The 20,090-nt window shown below is 37.7% G+C and overlaps 1 protein-coding gene across 1 annotated transcript in view; it reads left to right on the top strand.

Annotated features, from left to right (window-relative positions):
• TMC1 (transmembrane channel like 1) overlaps nt 1–20,090 on the top strand; it is a 169,528-nt gene that overhangs the window by 124,180 nt on the left and 25,258 nt on the right. The window contains exons 14-18 of the mRNA XM_058565372.1: nt 5,819–5,963; nt 6,573–6,767; nt 9,312–9,491; nt 9,617–9,778; nt 16,740–16,868. Of these exons, the coding sequence (XP_058421355.1) occupies nt 5,819–5,963; nt 6,573–6,767; nt 9,312–9,491; nt 9,617–9,778; nt 16,740–16,868 (811 nt within the window). The remainder of the gene's footprint in view (nt 1–5,818; nt 5,964–6,572; nt 6,768–9,311; nt 9,492–9,616; nt 9,779–16,739; nt 16,869–20,090) is intronic.

Raw genomic sequence — 20,090 nt, 5'->3', positions numbered from 1 at the left:
TCTTGTATGTCCCCTCTCTAACACAGGTGTAATAACATCTTCGTTTTAGTATGACCATGAGGACTAAACGAGTTAATATATACAAAGCATTTAGAACATGCCTGACATACAGGAAGTGATTGACAAATGCTAACATTTTATTAGGATTATAATTCATAGGCTTATTGAAGAACTAAACAAAGCCAGCATGATTGGAGTTGACGTCACATGATAGCCCTAACAACAAGGCAGTCACATATGGCAATGCAGTTGCACATTAATAGACTTGTGTATTTATTATGACAATTTTCTGGCAGATGAATTTAAAGTATCTAGAACAGCATTGTGCAAAGAAATACAAGATGAGCCACATATATAATTTAAAATTTTCTAGCAGCTATATTAAACAAATACCTGGGTAAAATTAATTTTAATAATTTCATTTAACTCAATATATCAAAAGTATTGTTTCAACATATAGTCAATCTAAAATTATTAATGAGATATTTTCTCTCTTTTTTGGTACTAAGTCTTTGAAATCTTGTGTGTATTTTACACTAGTCACATTTCAAGTGCTCAGTAACTACAAGTTGCTGGTGGCGACCATATTGGATAGTACAGCTCTAGCAGAAATGGCAGCTGTTTCAAATTAGCTCACAGATGCCAATTAGGATAGCTGCAGGGCACCAACTCCACATTTTCCCCCTCAAAGTCATCCACGTTATGCCAACCAAACCAGCTTGGCTTTGGTCCCTCCCTCCGGCATGGACCTTTAATTCCTTGTTACCTGACTGGCAAGTGGTTTAAGCTCCTTGGCTTGTATAGCAAGAAAATTCCAAAGCAATACATGACTCTAACTCTTCTTCCAGACTTGGAGACAAGCCTTGGTAGAAAAAGAACTTACAAGATATAAATGATTGTAGAGAATCATTTATCATCTCTTCCTCTTCCCTGCCCCAATCAAATATATTCTTGGATTAACGAGAGTGGCTTAATGGGATACATTACTCAAACCAAGCAGAAGGGAAGCACAGTTTTAAAATCAACTAGGCTACTGATGGACTTTGTCATCTTGCCCATACTGTTTGTCTCAGCATCCTCATCCACAAAATGGGGGCAAATATCTATTTTTAATTTCCTAATAGGGAAATTGGAAGGTAAAATGAGATAGAAACTCAAGAACGTACTTTGAGGTTTTAAGACAGAGTGTCTAACTGTGTTGACCCATTACACTCCTGGTTTTAGCACTGAAAATCTTGTGTTCTGGAAACCCAGTCAGTCCTTGGCAAACCAAGATGGTTGGTCACCCTAGTTTTAGACTGGCCCTTCCTTCCTTGCTTCCTTCCTTCCTCCCTTCCTTCTTTCCTTCCTTCCTCTTCCTTCTTTCCAGGGCAGTATACATTATTAACCACATCAGAAGCTTAGAGATCTTCCTTGTAAATAGTTATATAAGTATTAAAAGCAAATTAATACAGTATAATGTAAAGTTACATAATACGGAGACCGTTAGCTCCTTCACATGTTGTCCTCACCAGTTTGAAGTTTCGTATCCCAAAGTAAATGTGGTTTGGTTTCAAGACCTAATTGTTCCTATTAAAAGCAGTTCTCTCAGCTAAAACTTCTGGTATATTTCACAGCAGCAAACTTCTGGGAACAGCTGAATCATTCAGGACAGGCATGCCTTAATGAGAAACTCCTTACTGTCTATGTTATCCCAATAGGTTTTTCCAAGACTTTCCCCTATTGCAGAGTTCTTTGGGATTAGATATACTTCTTTTTCTGTTTATGAGTCTGGCCATAATAATACTCATAGAATAGGCTAACAAGCATATCATTGAATACCTAAGTAATGTGCCATGTATAACCCTCAAATGGTGTTAAAAATTTTGTCCATATGGACTATCCTATATTTATCATAAACTTACATATACCACAAACCAGCCTCAAAACATGCATATAAATATTTTTAAATTTAGCAAAATGGGAATATATTCATCCACAATTCTGAATCTGTAACAATAACCATAATTTATATTTGGAATAATAATAATTAACATTCCCATCTACCATGCATCAGTTTAAATTACAGTATCTTTAAACATTACAAAATAGGGGTTTGTTTCACCATTTTACAAATAATGAAATAAATATTAGAGATACTCAATGACCTGCCCAAAGCCATTTGACTGTAGGACATCTTTGCACCTCTATTTTTCTAGTTCAAAAGGCATTTTCTACCCAGTATACCTCGTGACCTCTGTGCTTCTCCATACACAGGCTAATTTGTTCCTTCCATCAATCTTCTATACTTGGTTGAGCAGATATTACTTATCCCTGTTATATAGATGGAGAAATTAAGGCTCAGCCGAGTTTGATGATTTGACTAAGCTCAAATATCCAGTAAGTTGCGAACTGAGCTTTGAACATCACCCTCTAATTCCAGCATTTTTCCCCTAATCACTGAGGATACATCTATGGTGATGAGGGCAAGGACATGCCTCTATTTTGACCTGGGTAACCTTTTAACTTCTATATTAAAATTGTTTCTTATCTGTTGCCAAATTCTTTAGGAGTTATATAGACGTGATTTAACTCCTGTGGTCGAAAATTTTGTAAAAAGAACAAAATTATACCCATCAAGACTATGTCTTTGTCTTACAAGACTACATTAAAATCATTGCCAACCTCACACAACATTTCTAAATAAGTGAAAATTTATTTTCTCCCTTCTACCTTGATTTCTAGTGTCTTTATGTACTTTCACATCTTTTATACCCACTTACCCAGCCAGCTGTTACTTTCCTGATTCCCTACCCAAAAGTCTTTTATGTCTCTTGACACCCACACACAGGATCTTAGCCTCAAAGTTGTTTCTCCTTCCTCCTCCCAACTCAACTTTTCTTTGCTGTAGGAATCTCTCTTAGCTAGCTGTCTCAGAGAAAAGCTCAGAGAGAGAAAAGCTCAGAGAAAAAAATCAGAACCCATCATAGACTTTAGTCTTATGTGTTACTTCTGAGATATTTTCGCTGGAGATAACAATGTTGAAGTCTCTAGTGATGGATTTCAGACCCCCCAGCAGGCCATGGAAGAGTAAATGCGGCTGGCTTATGGAACAAGAAGTCCTGGTAAATCCCACAAAGCACCATTGTCTACTCTTCCTCACGCTATGGTTGACCTCGTTTCAAAAGTGTCAGAATTTTCTGCTTCAAGCGGAAAAGTGGTGAAGTATGAGAAACTTGAAGTCACCACATTCCATTTCATATTACAGCTTAATGAACTACATCTAAGATTATGTAATGCAACTTGAAAAATTCTTCTCTTGTAAGCATAGACTTGGGATAGTAGTGGTCCAGGATGAGTGGCAACCATTTATGGAGATGATGTTGTCAAAACCTATCATGATGACAAGGACAGAACTGAATAACAATAGCATAAGGAGCATGTGATATGTATTGTACCATGTGAAAGCTTTTTATGCTATATGTATTTATTTGGTGAGGCTCTTTCAAGTTCTAAATTTACTTCCAGAATCACAATTCATGTATTTTTTCATTCATTTAATAACTATAGAGCACTTACTGTGGGCATTCTGTGGGGCTATCTAGTGTCTGAGGCTAATGGTGAACAGAACAAAGTCCCTGCCCTCATGGTGCTCAGTTGAGGAAACAGACTGTAAACTGAGGAACAACCACTGGTGTGGCCAATATATTATGACTTTATATTTTTGTGTTATTCTTTACAGTCAAATATTTGGTGCAGTTTCTTCTTTCTCAAGAATCTAACACAAGCTGTTTAGCATAGTCCTTGCTATAATTTTCTCTTCCTTGTGTAGTGGTCTTATTCTATGATCTTCTAGAGAGTTGCTTCCTACCTCCCTTTCAATCCCCTTGCTTTCATTTAAGCAGAGCCTACATTAGAGCGACCCTTGTTGGCTTAGGATTTATGAAGGCATTATTGATTTATTACAAACCTCCACATGCACCCATAAAATGACCAAATGACCCCAATGCATAAATGGAGATGTAAACTTGTGGTCCAAGGCAAGAAGTTCAGTATAAAACCCGAGACAAAGGCATAAATACAACAATTTCTTCCCACAACTTCTCAGCAAAGCAAATGATATGTTGAGGTTGCTTCTCATAGATACAGCAGTTCAGAACTGTAGCCTCCTTCACAAAGGAAGAATTTTCATAAGTAGGTACTTTTCCTCTCTAGGCAAGGGACAGAGATGTCCATGGAACATTTTATAGCTCTTAGGGCCATCTCTCAGCAAAAAGGTAACGTGAGCAGTTTGCCTTCGACATCCTTCCCTACTTCTTTCGGTATTCAACTTCCTTTCTTGTCCATTCCCACATGCGGAATGTTCCCAGTTTGCTTGTTCAGCTAGAGTTCCCTTCTCTGGGAGGCCGTCTACAACTACGGAATTTTGCCAGTGATTAAGCTCTGTCCAAAACTTACCTGTCAAGTGACCATTTTTACTTGAGGCCTTGCCCTTTGCTCAGTGACAGTACAAAAATGGATGATGGCATCGTAACAAATGAATAATTTTCTCCCTAGGTTAAACCATCTGAAATGTTTGATTTCAACCCTTTTTGGCCTACAAAAAGGCACTTTAAATGGTTTAACATATCTCACGGTGTCCTAGCTTGGGCACCAGAATCAAGTCAGAAAACCTAAGCCCTTGACCTACCTCTGTGGTTGATTGCTGGGTAATGTCCAGCAAATCACTTCATAATTTTAACCCTCAGCTTTCCCATCTGTAAAAAGAGAATAATATTAACTACCTTGACCTGTTGCTAAGTTTTTGAGGACAAATATGATAATACACATAAACACCATTTGCAAAGGGTAAAGTGGTAAACTGATGTAACCAATTATTTTTGGTTATTATTTATAACACATTAGCCCATTTAAAATATATAAACCTCTATAAGGAGTGGGACTAACAGAGGGGGAATTTAGATGACCTTAAAGTTGCCTACCAACCTATAATGTCAGCTTTATGTCATTCTAATCCTTTTTTTTTTCAGTTTCACATCACCATTTAATTTTAAAAACCAAAACCTTATGGGAACATTCTATAATGTGTATCACATGAAAGTTTAATTTTGCTATTTATAGTGATAAAGGAAAAAAAGGAAGTGGAGTAAGTGGAATATAGATCTCTAACCACTGAAATACACCTGTAAGTAAAGGCATTTTAAACTCTCCAGCCAAAAAAATATTTAAAAAAAATCACTGATTAGATATACGTAACTACTTGGCATCAAGGGTGTGTAAAAATCTCGAGTTTTGTTCAAAAGTTGTAGAGTATGGAGAAATTTCAGGCATTCAGTGTAATCACTCTTTAGGAAGAGATTTTAGGAGGAACTGAAATCTACGCAGAAATTTCCTGACCCGAGTTAGTCCATCCCTAGGCTTCAAGGTGTCTGGAAACCAATTCAAGTTGTGTAGAACAGCTCAAGAGTCTATACATAGTTTCTTTCCTGGGGAGGGACCCAATGATTTTCATCAAATTCTTAAAGAGATCCTTATTCCACCAAAGGTTAAGAACCAAGTATATGACTTTAAGAAGACAAAAAAATATGTATTTTTATATAACTTGTTAAAATCATGAATACTCAGTAGTCTTTCAATCTTGAAGGCCTGGAAAATGAAGAGTTTAAAAAAATTTAAAAATAAACTTTTATTTTCTGGTTATTAGAACAAACGTTTGAAAATATATGTCTTTTAGATATTGCTTCTCCAATTTGCCTGTAATTATGATGTTTTGAAACTCCCTACCCTCCCTCTTTCTTTTTGTATTCTGGCTGCTGGGTTAAACTCTCTGTTTTTACAGGATGACCAAAAATATTGGTGATGATGGAGGTGGTGATGACAACACTTTCAACTTCAGCTGGAAGGTCTTCAGCAGCTGGGACTACCTGATTGGCAATCCTGAGACAGCAGACAACAAATTCAATTCTATCACCATGAACTTTAAGGTAAAGACTCCAACTTCAAGAGAGTCTTTGTATCTTTGTATCTCTGAGAGTAAAATTGGAGCCATTCCATATGGTCTAGTAGCGAAGCATCTTGACAATTAAAAGAAAGATTAACTCATCAGTTCTGCCTACCAGGATCTGGACAGGGTTTTGATCCTGACTGGAAAATATCTGATGACCCATGAAAGCACTATTTCTTCTCTAAATTTGGTAATAAAACAATGCCATTGGCTTGAAACAAGAGACCATTAGTAATAGAATCAGATATTTTAAATAATAGAGCAATGCTCACTAATTATTTACAGGAATAAGTTAGCTCAATATTTAAAATGACTCTAAAGTATTATTTTGTAGCTTTCTTTTTAAACTCTATTGGAAGAGATTAGAATGAAGACTATCCTAGTACTAAATCAATCAGAGTTTGTAAGAATTCTTCCTTCTTTCTCTCATTTGTTCTCACTTGCTGGCAATATTCACCTGGTTTATGGAATCCCAGATTTAGTTTACATATTCATTCCTCATATTCTAATGTTTGCAAAAATAATTCTTGAGTTCCTGATACTTTCTGTAACTCAGATATTCCTTTTTTTCTGTTTTGCTTGGGTACAGGAAGCTATAATAGAAGAAAGAGCGGCCCAAGTGGAAGAAAACATCCACTTGATCAGATTCCTGAGGTTTCTTGCTAACTTCTTCGTGTTTCTGACACTTGGCGGGAGTGGATACCTCATCTTTTGGGCTGTGAAGCGATCCCAGGAATTTGCACAACAAGATCCTGACACCCTTGGGTGGTGGGAAAAAAATGAAGTTCGTCTCTGCCTGCTTTTTATGCGATTAGAACATGACATTTGTGATTTTGTGGATTGCGTCTATGGTGGAATGTTAAATAAGGGCACTCTTGACCTATCCCCTCCATCCTGCCCTGAGAGTTAACCAACCCTGCTGCACATTTTCCACTCTTTTCCAGCCTTATTTCCAAATCTATCTGTCCATCTGTTTTTCATTTTGTGACATTATGGAAAGTTAGAGTTGGAAGAGGAATTAGAACGCATGTATTCCAACCAGTACATTTTACAGGTGGGGGTAATAAAACTCAGATTAGGTGATGTGTTCACGGTCATAGAACTGTGGAGAAGAGTGCGAGTTAAAACCTAGGAATCTTGATTTCAAGCCCAACACTCTTTCCATGACCTAGAGTTGTTTTCTCCATAGATCCTGCACCTGTTGTTGAAAGATCCAATTGTTGCCTGAATTCTTTAAAGCAGCGATGAGAAAGCCCTTGGTTCTTATGTTTATCTCACTGGAAACATTCAGATTGCACCCCTCTCCCCTGCTTTGGGCAAGTCTGGGCTTCTCTCTGTTTTCACAAGCAGCCTAACTGCACGTCTCCAGCTGCTCCTCCCTCTGCTGTATTTCCTCCCCCTCCAAGTGCTATTCAAATGAGGAAGGCCAGCTCTTTGCCAGGAATTAAATATTATGATTGTGATTTTTCTTCAGGGTGTCTGCCCATTTAGCAGGTCAGAGAAAAGAGGTCAGAAGTGGGTATATAGAATCAGGAAATCATTGATCATGTGTTGTTGCTAGGGCCTGCTCCCTTTCATAAAACGTTCTGGCGTACAATGTGGTATCATTTTGAACTTTGGCATTTTCAAAGTATGTGTAGATTTAGGCTGTGGGAAGTCTAGACTTCCCACACTGAATCTTCTGCAGAGCCTTGTAAACCAAAAAGATTAATAAAGTCTTCATAACTGTACAATTTTCTAGAAAAATCTTGGACAGAAAATGATATAACCTACTTACAACAAAAGGCTCCAAATAAAAATATTCTAGGTTTTTCAGTAACACTGGAGATGAGAGATCATATATTCAACACAGACATTTTGTGGAAAACTGTAAAGCAGAAAGTCATTAGATAGAGAGATTTTATTTATTTAAAACAAAGGAGAACCTCAAAGCATTTCCTAAGTTTGCTGTCAAATTCTCTTGTATAGTTGTAATAGTATTTACAGGCAAAATTATCATGCCACTTTGGTCCATGGTTCATATTGATCATATTTTTTGTATAAATGAACTGTATTAAAGTATGGGTAGTTGATTATCACTAAAAGGGTCACTCTTTCTAAGAATCTGTTTAACATCCATTTTAGGGGACCCTGAGCCTTAGGGGCCAAAGGTAATAATGGGGATTCATGAATAACTTTACAAATTTGATGAAAAAGAATTTAAATTTACCTTATATAAGATTGCACAGGATCTGCTAAGTTTTTACTTTAGCCTGAAATTATATCATGCTGACTTTATATTATGTCATGCTGATTTTTGCTCCTGTTAGTCATGCTTATATAATGTTCTTAATAAAAATGGAAAAAACACATTCACAATTATTTTCTAAATATAGTCGGGTAGTTCTCATCATTCAAAACATGGAGTCCACAGGAGGAAATAGGAAATGTTTAGTGGTGACAATTTGAGCCAGATATTTAGGAAAGACAGTTGCCAATGTTACTTGAAAATTTTATTTAAAGGAGGCTTTTTCCCCATCATAAAAGTGGTACACGAACTGGACTCTTTTCTGTGACTTAATTTAGCCTAATAATATAGTCATAAGGGTGCCAGTCAGTCAGGAGATAAGGACCACACATTTCTTTCTTTTCACATTTTCGTTCTCTCTCTCTCTCTCTCATCATTCTCTAGCCTTTGGCATTATAAACCAGTTCTTCTTTTTTGAAACTTTCCTGCCTTGGCTTCAATAACATTATGCCACGTGTTCTTCTTTTGTTTCTCTGAATGGCCTCTGTTTTCTTTGATAACACTCATTCCTTTCTTTTGTTTGTTTGTTTTTTTGCCTCCAGCAGTTTGCCTTCTCCGGAATTCAGTATTTAGTATGTCTCAGGGAGTTCATCTATTCTAACTCATTAACCTAACCCATACGCTGATGATTGTCCAATTAGTGTTTCCAGTTTGGATCTTGTTCCTCAAGCAGCTCATTTTCCATTTCCTTTAGAAATCTTGTTGTGCAGTGTATCACCATACCAGAATCGGTTACCATGTAGAACAATATGTGTTTTTTGGATAGAGAGTGACGTAAATCACATCCTTCCTTATACTAGAAAACAGACTGTTATTTTTGCCACATACACAAGCTCTTACACAAGCACACCTTGAGAATGTGAGTTGAATGTTGTCTTTGGTGTTTTATTAAGAACAAATTTAAAAAATGCATGAGATAATCTTCTTTAGTCTTACAAAAGATCAAAGGAACCTAGCTGGAATCTTGCAAAATTTCTGAAGGAAAGCAGTAATAATTTTTAAACACCATTAACCTAGTTCATCCCTTATGTCTCCTTGTAGATGAACATGGTCATATCCCTCCTGGGGATGTTCTGTCCAACACTGTTTGACTTATTTGCTGAATTGGAAGATTACCATCCCCTCATTGCTCTGAAATGGCTACTGGGACGCATTTTTGCTCTTCTGTTAGGCAACTTGTATGTATTTATTCTTGCCTTGATGGATGAGATTAACAACAAGGTAAGTCTCATGTCTGGATTGTCCTTGCCATCAGCATGTTGTTACATTCTCAGTCTCAAGATTGCCAGAAATGTCTTTCAAATCTCTGTTCTCTTCATTTTTGTTTCCATCGCTTTGCTTTCTAGATTGAGGAGGAGAAGCTAGTAAAAGCCAATATTACTCTATGGGAAGCCAACATGATCAAGGCCTACAATGCATCCCTCACGGGAAATACCACTGGGCCACCCTTTTATGTGCATCCTGCAGATGTACCTCGAGGGCCCTGCTGGGAAACGATGGTGGGACAGGTAATGGCACAAACAGAAGTGCATGACGATTAATGTATTAAAAAAGAGCAGAATCAACATTTCTTCCATAAATGTGGCCTATTTTTTTATTGCTCATTGATATAAAATAGCTAACATTTATGGTTTGCTTACCATGTGCTGGCTGTGAATTTTATATATATTATCTCATGCAGTCCTCACATCCATCCATTGAGGGAAGTACTACTTTTACACCCCTTTTACAGTTGCCTATAAAGGAAGGATATTTTCAAATGGTGTGAGGAGATGTTTACTATCTATTTGTGTTGTAATAAAGCACCTAGATTTAGATACAGACCCAAGTGAATATTTAAATGGAACTCCATTTAGTGTAATCTGTTTGTCATAAAAAAATAGATTCTTTTGGGAGCATACACCAATAGTAATTTCAGTAATGTCAATTTTTGTCAAATAATTGCCCCTTAAGCATTAAAGGAAATACTGTTTTAGGTTAGTTGCTTTCATGGTGATTGTGTAAATGGCCCTAAGCCAACACTAGTGGTATTTTATCAGAGAAAAGAAATAATGTTTCTTATGGCTGTCTGTCCAATAAGGAAAACCAAACCAAACAAAAATGACAAAAAAACCCTATTTCAGGTCTCTTATTTCTATAAAGATCCAATTTATATTTTGAAAGCCTTTAATTTTGTCTCATTAGAATTGACATTCCTATTGTGCATTTCATAATCTAATTTTGGCCTTTGGTTCATCAGTGATGAACAGATATTTCTAAATATATCATAGTACTTCTGTCTGTTAGACAATAGTTCAGTTTCAGAAGTAATGTGATCTTTGTGAAATTTAGTTAGTTTTTACTGTGTATTTATTTTTGTAAGATAAAAGGAAAATTGAAAGATAATATTAGTCTTATAAAATTAATATAATTTAAACAAAGATGGATATGATTAAATATCCTCAGGCCTCAATCAGATGCTCATTGGACTTAAGCCAATCAACTGTGATTTCAATTGTGGAAAAATAAATAAGGAAAATGTTAAATGCTAGACATACATCATTGAAGACTAAGTCCGAAAAGTACGATATAATTAAGGATTTTCTTTTACTTTATTTTTTAAGCTTTCAGGGCCGAGATAAACCCCTCTCTTCCCAGTTACATGTTATTAAATACTTGATGTTCAGCCATGCACATTTCATGCATGTTAATAGGAAGGTATTACATATGAAATAACAAATGAAATGAAATGAAAGCTGCCTGTGTTTAGTGGAGAGGGGCTTGTGATCCACAGTGTGATGGACAGAATGACAGCTCCTCAAAGATGTCCACGTTCTAACCTCTGTAACCTTGACTGTGCTACCTTACACGGAAAAAGGAACTTTGCTGATGTGATTAATTTAAGGATATTGGGATAGGAAAATTATCCTGGATTATGTGGGTGGGCCTATTGAAATCATAAGCGAAGACAAAAGAGTCAAAGTTAGAAAAACTAGATGTGACAGTGCAACCAGAGTTGGGAGTGATATGCTTTAAAGATGAAAGAAGAGGACCATGAGCCAAGGAATGCAGGCGGCCTCTAGAAGCTGAAACAGGCCAGGAAACAGATTTATCCCTGATGCCTGCACCTTGATTTTAAACATCTGACCTCCAGAACTGTATGAAAATAAATTTGTGTTGTTTTAGGCTGCTAAATTTGTGGCAATTTGTTACCATAGCAATAGGAAATGAATACACAGGAGTACATGTGTTTCCATATCTCAAAGTTCCTTGAAGCAAAATATGATCATGGTGCTTAACACAAGTCTGTTTTATCACATAGCCCTGAATCTTCAGCAAAAGTTGAGATAAATTAAAAATATGAAGTAGAGTTTTCACAAACTCAAAGAGTTTGAGACATTCTCTTCTGTACATCCTAGTATGCAGGCTGGCATGAGGGCTAAGAAATTTACCCTTTAATAGGCAAATACCTATTAAACAGGATGGATAGAATTAACTGTAAAGAATAAGATTGGGGCTGCTCACTTCTGAGAAGGAGGAAATGTTTAATAGTTATGAATGCCAATGCAGTCTAGGAGAATACTTAGGTTTCTGATTTTGCAGAAGCCTCTGTGTTAGTCCCACAACACTCACTTAAAGTAAAGGAAAAGTCACTTATTTAATTCTTCTTGGAAGCCCTTGGACCACGCTACTTGTCTTGTCCTTTTTTTAAAAGACTCCTGTGTGTAGTGCTTTTCCTTGCTTCATCATCTTTCCTTACTGCCGTTCGTAGTTGGGTTGCCCCCTTCTCTTTCACCTTCTTTTCTCTGAAGGAGCATTCAGCACTTGTGGGAAAGCAGGCAGAAGCTGACCAGAGGGAAGGGGTTGTGGTTCTGAATGGAATGTTGATGAGGGAGGTGGAATCCATGGGAACAAAGAGAACACAGGGGACATAAAAACCCTGAGTTCTGGGAAGGTCTGGCCCTTCAGACACCAATCTCTATACCCATGCACCTGGAAACATTTCTTTTAGCCACTTAAAGTGACTCCAGAAGAAATAGTAAAGGCAGCTGCTTTGCAAGTAGTGTTAAAGATGCACCCCAAAGACTTTCATTGTTCTATGAGAACATTCCAAATGTTCCCTCTTCTCCTCCATGGATGCCCTCTGCTTTGTTTTTCCTCAAGCATGCTGTGGGACTCAAAGCTCTCTTTGAATATAAATATAAGATAATTTGGTGGCTCCTTTATCTCTCCAGAGAATCTCAAGATATAGTCATTTAGTCTCATTTCCAATGGTATCTGATAGGTAAGCAACAGAGTCATTCTTGAGAGATTGCTACTTGAAGCTATATACTGAGTCTGCATTTCAGGGAAGGAGAGAAAGCAGCCAACGGCTGAAGATAACAACAATGGCTAACATTTATTGAATACTTCTAGCGTGCCAAGCATTACTTCCTTGGATTTTTCAATTACCCTCCGAGATAAGTTATATTATTATCTCTATTTTATAGATAAGGAGACTATGACTTAGAAAGGCTCAAGACCTCAAAGGAAGTCAATGTGAGGAGCCCAAATTTAATCTACAGTCTGATTAGAGTTTGTCTCCTTGTCCATAGTGCTGAATTATCCCCCAGAAACATAATCAGCATCAACACATACTCTGCAGACTCCTGCCATGGAATATCTACAGTCTGTGGCCCATTGTGATGTCTCTTGACTATTGTTTTCTCTTTACCTGCTAATCATTCTCTTAGGTTTACTGATCAAAGCTGCCCAGATGTTTTAACTAAATGACATGAGTGTAAAGTCGTTAGGCATGGAGTGCAGTGCTCAACAGGAGGCTTGTGTGGAGATCGTGCTCCCATCCTGACTAGCACGCTAGGGACTCAGATTGCATGATGTCCCCGAGATGGGCCGGGCCACCTTTCTTATAAAGCAGTGTATTCTGCCTATGGTGTGTGAATAAACCTTTTTACATTTCCATATAAAGTTTGAATCCTGGTATTTTATGTGAAAGTTACGACACTGCTTGGGAGAAACAGAATTTCAACCATTGAGATGAGGATGCTTAGAAAGACATGGAGGACTTCAAAACCACTCTGAAATTTTCTTTCACCTGAGGCAGTCTTCCTGACCTGGCAGTGGAAACCTAAAAATAGCCCTCATAGCCTACCTCTAATTGATGCTGGTTATTAGGATCTGAACTCAAATTGCTGGGGGAATGAAAATGAGAATAAGAGTAGGGAAGAGAAAAGTTATGGCTAGAAATAACTACAAGAATTTACTATCATTCATTCATTCATTCCATGTTTATTGAGTGCATGCTCAGTGCCGGGCATTGTGCTAGATACTAGAGGTACAACAGGTACAATAGTGCTGCCCTTGTGAAAATTACAATCTCTTTGGGGAACAAAGCCATTAATTAAATAATTATGAAAAAATTGCAAATTTACAATAACAACAAAGCACTACAAGAATGAAATGCATGGAATCTGAGAACTTCTAGGAGAGCTTGTTCTTTTCAGTGAGGTGAGAGAGGCTTCTCTAAGTTAGTGATTCTGCAGTGATGTATACTAGTTGGAGTAAACTGAGTCAAGAGGTGAAGTAAGAGTGATTGAGTAAACTGAAGATCACATGCAAAGGCCCTGTGGCATGAAAAAGTATGGAGTTTGGGGTTCTGAAAGAAAACCAATGGGGCTGGAAAGGAGACGACAAAGAGAAGAGCAAACACAAGAATAATTTGGAGAGCTAGAGTCAGATTATACTGAAACTTTCAGATTATGCAGAAACCTCACACTCCTGGCCCACCATTTGAGTCTAGCTGTTGCTGCAGCAAATAACTGCATGCAGCTGTTACCTAATAGCATCTCAACTGAGCTGTGCACATAGTCTCACCTTTATCCCAGAGGCTCTCTGCTGTCACCAAGCGAGTTGTTAATGTCACATGGCGCCATCTTTGACTAAGGGGAATGGGAGCTAGTGGATCAATACTTCCTTTTTCTGTCTCTTGAGTGGGTAATTCTGAGGCTCATTATATATGGCTACTGAGTGGGTCCCCGGAAGAATCAAGACCATTTGCCCCAGTAGTGATAGCTTTGAACACATCCTTGGGTTAAGATTTTCTCTCCTTTCCTGTTTCATTCTTCCCAATCCCCACTCTGTTCTTTGACAACACTTCCCACAATGCACTACTTGCTTACAAGCCCTTGTCACAGGTGCTACTTTTGGTGAGAACTAATGCTGAGATAATCTTTTAAATCTATATTTTTAAGTTTTCAATATAATATTTTTTGCCTTTATTGTATTTATGTTACAGTTAATTTCTACTTATGGCATGTGATATACACCTTCTATTTAAAATAGTAGCAGTTATCTTTTAAAAACAAGTATATTAAAGTTAAAAGAAATATTAAGTAAATAATATTTCAGATAGTACTTGGACATGACAAGAATCGTGACGGTGGTACATGACTACCCGGAGTTTAGGAAGCATTGCTCTGAATTATGAGGCTAGAAATCAACCTAATGACTGCTAGTCAAATGTCCCTTTGTCCTATGAGATAATTCTTTCTCACTAGTTATTATAGAAGGGAGATTATATAGGTAGCTGGAAATACAAACCAAAAGTCTTCTCATATTATGGGAGAACACTAGTATTTCTGGAAAAATATATCTTAGATATTCAGTGTATTCAGTCTTAGGGCACAAATATTTTGGAAGGAACAGAAAGGGAAGAGTGGAAGTGACTATCATGATGAAAATTTATAATTATATATGTCTGTTCTTATATTTATTGCCCATGGTCATACAAGTCCCATGAGGAAATAGTGAACTTCCTCTCCAACCCACAGCACACACACTTTGCACAGAAATTCAAGTCCACACCACCGAGGTAACCAGTTTCTAATTTTTCAAACCTTTTCTATGCATATATCTATACATATTATACATATACATATACGTATATATACATAGGGTTTTTTGTTAACAAATGACAACATATCACATCTCCTGTTCATAAATTTTTAAAACCCTGTTTCTTATTAGACCATAGCATTTTAGCACTTTTTAAACAACTTCATTGAGACATAATTCACATAGGGTACATTTCACCCATTCAAAGTACAGTCCTCCCTCGGCATCAGCGGCGGATTGGTTCCAGGACCCGCCAGGGACCCAAATCACCCACGCTCAAGTCGCTTATGTAAAATGGTGTAATACAGTGAATACAGTCAGTCCTCCGCATCCACAGGTTTTGCATTTGCAGGTGCAATTCAATTCCTCTGTATCAGCGAAATTTTGATCTGTGGTTGGTTGAATCTGCGGATGTGAAACCTACGGATACAGAGGGCCGGCTGTGTATAATTCAGTGGTTTCTAGTTATATGTTTGCATAGTTGTGCATCCATAACCACAATAGCAGTTTTTTTTAAGAGCTCACAATATTCCGTTGTGTGGACACCCTGTTTTATTTAATTTATCTCCTCCTGAGCACACTTAAATTATTTCCAATTTTTATCTGGAAGAAGCGATACTCTCATAATTATACATATAGATTTGTGCACTTGTGTTAATATTACTGTAGGAAATATTTCTAGAAGTGAATTTCCTTGATCAAACTCCACATAATTTAAAGTGTGCTGGATATTCACAAATTTCCCCCCAAATGTTGCACTAGTTTAACTTCCCCATCAGTTTATGACGGTGCCTGTGTCACCTCACTCTCACCACTATGAAGAAGCACGGATTTTTAAATAAATATCACTCTGTGAAGCAACAGCTCACTGTTTTAATTTTCATTTTTATTAGTGGGGTTTAAGTATTTTTTAATGTTTTAATTGTATATTTTCTTCTGTGAATTTCTTATTTGTTCCATGTACCATATTTTTTCATTATTGGATTGCCCGTCTTTTGTCATACTGATTCATAAAATTTTGAATGCGTTAAAAAACCCAATCCTCTATCATATCTGCTACAAATTCTTTCCAAGTTTTTCTTTTAACTTTATAAATAGTGCTGTTGGCCAGATTAAAGTTTTAAACTCTGTATGGTCAATGTCTTCCTGTCTTGGGTTCTTGTGTCATGCTTATTTAAGTTTCTCAGTAAGAAGGCTTTTGATACAGTGATTTTGGAACAGGAAATAATTATTTTTAGACTAATAAAATAGGGCTGAAACATTCTTCATTTGCTAAATATGGCTAGCTACTTCCTTTACTATGAATTGAAGTTTCCAAGCTGATACTATTTAGAAACGACAAATTTGATGTTAACAGAGAGAAATGTACTTTTTTCTTTTCTTTTTGCTGAGGAAGATTCACCCTAAGGTAATGACTGGGCCAATCTTCCTCTATTTTGTATGTGGGTTGCCTCTATAGCATGGCTGATGAGTGGAGTAGGTCTACTCCTGGGATTGGAACCCGCTGCCACACTGGCACACGCGGAACTTTAACCACTCAGCCATGGGGCTGGCCCCCGAGAAATGCAAGTTTTAATGCAGATAATATCTCAATAGGAATTTGTGCGGCTGACCGTTTCTGATGTTCTGACCACCTATGTCACAATCCTCATCGGGGACTTTCTCCGGGCATGTTTTGTGAGATTTTGCAATTACTGCTGGTGCTGGGATTTGGAATATGGATATGTAAGTAAGATATTCATTTTTCTCTTATCAGATTATTCTTTTATAGTTCATCACTTACACACACCATGCAAGAGGAAGACACGTCAGAATTTAGGGGGTGAGATCACCTTTGTAGATGTCAGTAAATGAAGATCAATGAGTACTGTTTTAATTCAGAGAGAGTCAGACTTGAGTATCATGGCTTACAGTATTCTCATAAAATTAGCATAGGATAAGCAGTAGATCTTAACCTGTCAGTTAAAATGGTGAACTCAGTAAATCTTGCCCCTCGTCAGCTCCCTCCCCATAAAGCTTGCTGGCTTTTCTAGAAGCAGTGCAAGATGGATAGGATCAACTGCACATTCTATTAATTCCTTTGAATCCTACTAAACAAACTCTGGGATACTTATCATATACCAGTCACTGTGAAGTACATTGGGGACAAAAGGAGTCAATAAATAGGGTGCTTGCTTCATAAAGCTCACAGTCTGATAAGAGCTCAGCAGAGACACAAGCAGGGAGCTATAGAAGTTTCAGGGAACACCCCGTTTGCTGATAGGGCTCTGGCAAGTGGTGGAGCTGATTTCCAGCAAGATGGCTTCCTTTCCCACAACAACAGCACTAGTTTCTCTGAGCCCCACTGGTGTGTTGACCCCATCACCAGCTCAACCTCTGTGCTCAACCCCAGGCTCCCCCACAAAGTTTGAGGCAGCAGTAGAACACACATCACTCTGTGGTCTAACGCATTGCCGGGTGTCCACTGTCCCTCTTTCGCAAATGAAACTGTCATCTTGGGAAATATGATCTGAGGAGTCGATAGTCCTTTTTTGCTTAAAATCTTCCAGTGGCTTTGTAAGTACTTAGAATGAATTCTAAATCCCTTTCCAGGGCCTGCAACATTCTATATGACCTGCTGCTTTTCTTTCTCTCTGAGCTCATTTCCTCCTAGTTCTGCTTTTGTTTTGTAAAGTCTACAAATATTGAGATTCTTCCTTATGCTGAAACACAGGATGGTCCTTGCATTTGCCCTAGCTGTTCCTCCCTCTACGGGTGCTGTTTCCTAGAATTTGGCATGGCTGATTCCTGCTTGTCATTAAGGACTCAGCTAATACGTTACCTCCTTAGAGCTCTTCTCTGACCTTCCAATCTAATGTGGCCCATCAGGCAATCTCTATTTTAGCACACTGTTCTATTTTCTTTATACAGGGTATAACTCTTTGACATGCCTTTTGTAAACATGCTTATTATCTGTCTCTCTCTGTTAGTATGAAGGCTCTATGAAAACAGAGGCCTTGACCTCTGTACTTAGAACTGTGGTTGTCACATGGCAGACATGTGTTGACTGGCTGATTCAATGCTGAACCTCCACATTCTAGCACCATCAAGGCAACACCATCTATTGACAGAATTTTGCCTGCTTCCAAGAATGTGCCCATGCAGTCAATTCTGGCTTAGTATTCTTTAGCCAATGATGTTTGTCTCCTCACCAGTGAAGGGATATCCTTTACTCCTGCTCTCCGTCCTGTCTCATGTCCTCTAGTCTCTGGAGAAGTCCTACATTCAAAACTGTTCTCAAGACTCCAGGCCAGATCCTCTGCCTGGCTATCTGACTTTGAGATCGTACCTTTCCTTAGGTCATCTCTATCAACCTCACTGAAAGTGACTCCCAGAGGAGCCAAAAGCAGTTATGTAATGCTGTTTGGTGAACGACAGTGAGGTAATGCTATAGATCCAGGATGTTGTTGTGTTGCTTTTCCATTCCCTGCTATGAGGTATTCAGCTGGCTTGGTTTCATTTCTATTTTCCTTGCCTGATTCAGCTCTTCTGAAGCAGATATAAAAATTACCATTTCTTTCTTAGACCATCTCTTGGCTTATGCTTGCCTTTTATCCCTTGCTGCTTTCTTCTTAAGTGCTAGAAAATTTTGCTTCAAATGTGAAGTCAATATAACATGACCTGGATGCATAAAAGCTGTAATTAAATGACTATAATTTATTATTTATTGAGTGCTGACAGTGTTCTTGGGTTAGTACGAAGTACAGGAAAAAAGACAAGTTCCTGTTTTAGGTCGTAGGAGTGAATTTTATTCCATGTTACTTTTGGAAGGCTCTTTAGAGAGAAACTCAGCATCGAAACAAGTTGTAAAACACTAAGGTTGAGTGATAGATCTTTGCTGTGGATACTATTATCACTGACCCACCAAGTGGAGAGCTTACATAGTTGAATGCCTACTAGGTGCAAATCATATGAGCAAACTTCTGCAGTGGGTGGTAAGGGGATACAGAGATATGAAAGATGTAAGCCTAAAAAGTGGTTGCCAACTTGGGCCTGCAGGCTACATTCAGCTTATAGATATTTTTTCCTTTGATCTGCAGAGTGTTTTGTTTGTTTGTTTTTTAATGAGCTAATATTTAAAAACTGGGAATTTTACATTAAAAACATATGGATTTCTTACTTTTCTTGACATATTGGAAGGCCTGGCAATATTAGACCCATAGTTCCACTCCGGAGAAATTGGCTGGAACTGAGAAATCACTGCCCTCCTCAGATGGAATGTTCATTCACCAGTTCCTCAGTCTTCACTACTCCTTAATCTGGCAAGCTCCCATTGTAAATACAGAGCAAAAAATGTAAATGCCAGAGGAGAAACCAATTGCTATGTGACTTTGGGACAGAGAGAGTGAGAGAGATCAGAAATTCAGACCTAATGGAGGAAGAGACATTTGAACTAAGTCTTGAAGGTGGATCAGAATTTCAAAAGATTGAGATGGAAGAAAGCGTTCTCAGTGAAGGGACCAATGTAAGACAAGCCTCAGCAGCTGGAAAGTGTGGGCAGTGCAGGCAGAGATGCAGAAACCCAAAAGCGGGCCGTTTGAGAGAAGACGCAGATGAGAATGTTTCTTTGATACTCTCCTGGACTAAGTGATGAGTCCAAAAAGTACCTGTCATAAAGCAAAGGAGAATCTGAAATAGGCAGAGAAGATACTTTTGAGAATCCTTTCAGGAATGAAAGAGAAAAATGTGTCCATTTTTGCCAACAACAAAAAATTTTTTTTTCTTTTTTTTTCTGAACTCTAAAAATAATACCAATTCATTGTAGAAAATCCGGAAAATCCAGTATAAGCTAAATATGAAAATAAAAATCACAGGTAATCCTACCACTCATGGCATTATTATTTGGATTATCTGAATTGTATAGTATTAGTATTTATTTATATGTAGATAAACAAATACTATAGATTT

This window comes from Diceros bicornis, chromosome 22 (assembly GCF_020826845.1).
Source record: "Diceros bicornis minor isolate mBicDic1 chromosome 22, mDicBic1.mat.cur, whole genome shotgun sequence".
In the NCBI taxonomy this organism is placed as follows: domain Eukaryota; kingdom Metazoa; phylum Chordata; class Mammalia; order Perissodactyla; family Rhinocerotidae; genus Diceros; species Diceros bicornis.
Note: the sequence above shows the minus strand (reverse complement) of the source record. Positions and strands in the feature narration are given on the sequence as shown.